The sequence below is a fragment of the Octodon degus genome, unplaced genomic scaffold, assembly GCF_000260255.1.
Source record: "Octodon degus isolate 3935 unplaced genomic scaffold, OctDeg1.0 scaffold00006, whole genome shotgun sequence".
Lineage (NCBI taxonomy): Eukaryota > Metazoa > Chordata > Mammalia > Rodentia > Octodontidae > Octodon > Octodon degus.
In genome coordinates this window covers 22,077,274-22,082,197 of record NW_004524582.1, presented here as the reverse complement: position 1 = coordinate 22,082,197, position 4,924 = coordinate 22,077,274, and the positions used below count along the sequence as shown (strand labels likewise).

Genomic DNA, 4,924 nt, shown 5'->3' with positions numbered 1-4,924 from the left:
AATTAAAGTGGAGGTTATTTGGGCAACAGAAAAGCAGAAATTAAAGTATACTGGTAATTGACATCAGGGAAGCAACCCCGTATCATATGGGGGGCATTTTCTGTTATAATATTTCTGTGGAGCAGAGGTGAGGAGTCCTGTGTCTGAGTCACCTGAAGGCGGTACGTCCAGCTCTGCAGCCCTCCGCTGTGAGAGCCAGGACAAACCACTGTGCTCAGTGGTCTCTACTGGCAATTAGAGGCAAAAATAGAACCAGCCTCATCTGGTTGTAGGATTAAATGGCATGATCTGTGTAAATCACATAATCAAGTTTGTTGGTACCAAGCTGGGGGTCAGCTCAGTGGGTGATGACTTGCCTAGCATTACATAGCTTTTAAAAAAGAGTAGTTTGTAGGGGCCGGCCTGATAGCTCAGTGGACTAAAGCACCTGCTTAGGCAGAGCACAGAGGCTGGGGTTCGATCCCCTTTGTGTTGTGCTGGCTCCGCCCTGCAGGGCATGCTGAGACAGAGACTGGGTATGGTGGCACATGACTATAATCCCAGCACTTGGGAGGCTGTAAACTGGAAAATCACCACGAGTCCGATCTATGTAATGACATCCTGTAGACCCTGTAGACGCTGTCCCAAATACGGGGGAGGGGGAGGGGGGAGGGGAAGGAATAGCTTATATGTTCTTCAAAAACTCAGACTTTCTGTCTCAAAGACTTTTTAAGGTGCACCTTAAATGTTTGATAGATACTGTTGTTTAATCTCTTACAACTGGTGGCATGGTGGCATATGCCTATAATCCCAGTACTCAGAAGGCTGAGGCAATATGATTGTTACTAGTTTGTGACCAGTGGTCTTTGTAATCAACTCAAGGTGAGCCTGAATTACATAGTGAGACCCTACCTCAAGAATCAAATCAAAGGCTGATGAGATAGCTCAGCAGACTAAGTGTCTGCTTAGGCAAGTGCAAGGATTGGGGCTCGATCCCTGGCACCACATGCCACATCAGCCCCACCCCAGGGCAAGCTGAGCTGTCCACAGAGACCAGGTATGGTGGTGCATGCCTGTAATCCCAGAGCGGGAGGCTGAAAACAGGAGGATCACTACGAGTCTGAACTGGGCAGTGAGACCCTGTACCAAATTCATTTAAAAAAAAATCCGTTCTTTTCTTTCTGTAGGCCAGTGAAGCTCTTGCTGTGTGTGGACCACAGTGCTCACCCTGACTGTGCCTTAACGTTGTGAGTGTTTTGATTCCAGCCTCTTTTCCTTAGGGTTCCTCTAGGTACAGCCCCCTGGTGAACTGCACTGTGATTTTATTTCCACTCCTCAGCTGGTTGGAGAAAAGGACCCTAAAGGTATCTTAAGGACTCAAGGGGACAGATTCCCGGTGGCCCAGAAGCCCAGGTGGGTGGGTGGTCTCAGGCTGTGGTGTCACTTAGGTCTGTCAGGTGTCACGTTCGTCCCTTCACCAAGTTGCACACTTGCCTAAGCACAGGCCTTGGCCGCTCCTTTTTCAGAAACCCACTGCACTCTGCAGTGGCATTCCTGGTGAGAGATGCCACCTCGGCACACCCCCGTTCAGTTCAAGGCCCCCACCTCAGGATGCAGGGGAGAGTGCCCGTGGGGTGAGGCTTCCAGCTGGCGCTCCACGGTCAGCATCTCCGCTCATTTGATCAATTTTCCCGAAGTGGGCCATTTGGTCCCCATCAGTGATGCTGAGGTTCAGAGGGATCAAGGCATCTGCTAAATTCACCCAGCCTCAGGGGCTGGGGAGATAGCTCAGTAGAATAAGCGATTCCTTGGCAAGTGCAAAGGCCTGAGTTCAATCCCCGATTCCAAAAAAAAAAAAAAAAAAAAAAAAATTCACCCAGCCTGGCTACAGCAGTTATGGCAAACCTTTGGGAGTCTGAGTGCTCAAACCCTGAATCCACTTATTTGTCACAAAGCTGCAAATTGCCAGAACTTCCTCTGCATGCTGGTATCTGACACTCCGCAGCTGGGGTGATGCTGAGGGGACTTGGCTCAGGCACCCGCCATGGAATGAGTGCCACAGCATGAGTGCCACAGCTTTGCTGTCACTGGATCAGAGCTGGAGGCAGCGCCGGGTGGAGTCCTTGTGCCTCTTGCCTTACTCTGACCCCGAGGCCCCGTGTATACACACAGCAGGCGTGCAGAGGCCCGGAGGGTCCCTTCCTTTTCTCCTCGTGCTTGGGCCTTGATTTCAGCGTTTGTTGGCAGATGTATTTTTACTTTGTTTACTTGGGAGGTACCAGAAATCAAGCTCAGGACCTCATTTGCCAGGCAGGAGGGAAGATCTATTTTTGACAGTTTTGCCCCTTTCCTTTGAATGAGAGGAATAAAACCCACTTTAAGCCTTTGCCAGGTATTCCTCCACTTTCATTGCCCCTGGTAGGGATTTTGCCAATTTCTTTTTTGAACATTTTAGCAATGAATATTGATGGATAATTTATAAATGCAGAAACACACACAGCAAGTACACAAAGTTGCTTAATCATTTTACAAATTCAATGAGGTGTAATATCCATCTCAGTTTGTTAAAGCCAAAAAATATTAAAGCTGTTATGATGTCATTCAATGTGTGATGGGCTTATAAATTGGGAAAATGTTTTGGGAAAGCCCTCTGAAAATGTATGACCAGAACTATAAAAATATTCAGAGCCTCTGACCTATATCAGTCTTTAGGGTACTTTTGGTGTCTTATTCTAAAGAAACGATAAAAAGATGGATATTGCCTGTATGCTCAAAGATGTTCACCAAAGCATTATAAAATGGGGACACTGGCTGGACCTAAATAGCCAATGACACCTGAAGGTCTACTTCTGAAGCAGAACAGGATGTAGCCGTCAAAGACAGTGTAATCAGACCAGCCAGATAGCTCAGTGGACTGAAGGGACTGGGGTTCAATCCCCAGGATGTTGTGCCAGCCCTGCCCCCCAGGGCTCACTGAGTCTGAGATTGAGACTGGGTGTGGTGGCATGCACCTGTAATCCCAGTGCTTGGGAGGCTGAAAACAGGAGGATCACTACAAGTCTGATCTGTGCAGTGAGACCCTGTACTAAATACATTAAAAAAAAAAATAAAAGAAAAGACAATGTAATCCCAGCACTTGGGAGGCAGAGGCAGGAGGACCCTTGCAAGTTTGAGACCAGCATGGGCTACAAAGTGAGCTCAAGACCAACCTGAATTGCATAGTGAGACCCTGTCTCAAAAAGCCAATAAGTAAATACAAACAATGGCAGGATAATGCTCCAAAACTATAGAATAATCAAAGTCAAAAAAGAAACACTGTGTGCTTAAAGATGTAATGTTGGCCTCAAATCCAGTTGACAGGTTGGTGCAGGTACGAGGAAAACAGCGTCTTGAAATAGTCATTCAGAGAGAGCCAAGGGCGAGTGCCGGGTGGATCTGCCATCACGGCCAGAAGTCTCTGGTCCAAACGCCCCCACCACAGTAGTAGGATCACTGTTCTCCATTTGCTTAGAACAGTGGGGTAAGATTTTTAATCTGCAAAAGTTTATAACCAACACAGCTGTTGACACTAATTCAACCAATATTAGTAATAATTGTAGGGTCAGTTTAGGGACAAACTGTGTGTTTTTGTGTTGAACTTATTTGCAAGACTTTAACACACAAGACTAGCTGTTGGGTTAGTCCACAATCTCAACAAACATGCATTAGCTGATATGAGGTCTGGGAATTTTAGTTGAAAGTTGCAAGAGAATTTAATTAAATTTTTAATCATTTTTTAAATATTTAAAACAACTAAGATTAAATCTTACACAGTAGTTAGGTTTACTAGAATCAAGTACTTGAGAATGCTTTGCTTATTTATTTTTGTTTTCTTTTTGAGGTAGGGTCTTACTATGTAGTGCAAGTGCAGACTAGCTGTGAACTCACTTTGTAGCCTTGGCTGACCTTGAACTCCCAGTAATCCTCCTGCCTCAGCCTCCCTAGGCTGGGGTTATAGGTATGTGGCACCGTGCCTGGAGGCCTTGTTTATTTAAAGATGGCTGAAATATTTGTAAAAATAGAATGTAATATTATAAAGCTTAAATTTATATATTTTAATCTAAGATAGTTTGAACTCAAAATATCCAAGGAAATTAAATAAATGTGAAGCATCATTAAAGGTTGTCAGGGTCGGGCATAATGATGCCCTCCTGTCATCCCCATACTCTGGGGGACTGAGGCAAGAGGGTCACAAGTTCAAGTCCAGCTTAGGCGATTTAGTGAGACCATGTCTCAAGATAGTACATTTTTAAAAGGTCTAGTGATACATCAGTGTGAAGGACCTCTGAGTTCAAGCTCTGCTAATAGGAATAAAAGTTGCTAATGCAGAAGCTTCTTTAATGGAATGACATAATTTGCAACTTACAAATAAATGTGTATCTGAAATTTATAAATTTAATAGCAAGAATTTTTAAAACCAGAATAGCTGCAAATGGTGCAGCAAAAAAGCCCCCAAGTGTAATCTCATGTCAACAAGCAAAGCCAACATTTGATAAAGTAGAACACAGAACCTGAGTGAGACTCGGCAAGCAAAGGAAAGTGAAGCTGTGCGCTTCTGTTTGTGGGTGCTAAGGGGCGACGTGGTAGACTAGGTCTGAGGAGGTGAGCGCCAAGCTGCTAGCAGCGGTTCCTTCTTCGAGGGAAAGAAAAAGATAACAGGAGACTCATGACTACTGTATTTCTCTCTTTTTTTTGAATAATCCATCTTGTTTATTTATTTATGTATTTATTTTTATTGAGAAATAAATATGAATGAGACAGTTTCACAGTTGATTAATAGGACAGTTTTGATAATCAGTACACTGTACATTGTTATCTTCTTAGTGGTTATCCATAGTACAGGAAGCAGACAGGATATTCTGTCTAAACACTGTTAGTACACCTCTTTCTTCTCATTGAGTTAAGC

General features: G+C 44.4%; 1 protein-coding gene across 1 annotated transcript in view; it reads left to right on the top strand.

Annotated features, from left to right (window-relative positions):
- Bst1 (bone marrow stromal cell antigen 1) overlaps positions 1 to 4,924 on the top strand; it is a 26,192-nt gene that overhangs the window by 18,793 nt on the left and 2,475 nt on the right. The window contains exon 8 of the mRNA XM_004624662.2: positions 1,167 to 1,226. Within this exon, the coding sequence (XP_004624719.2) occupies positions 1,167 to 1,226 (60 nt within the window). The remainder of the gene's footprint in view (positions 1 to 1,166; positions 1,227 to 4,924) is intronic.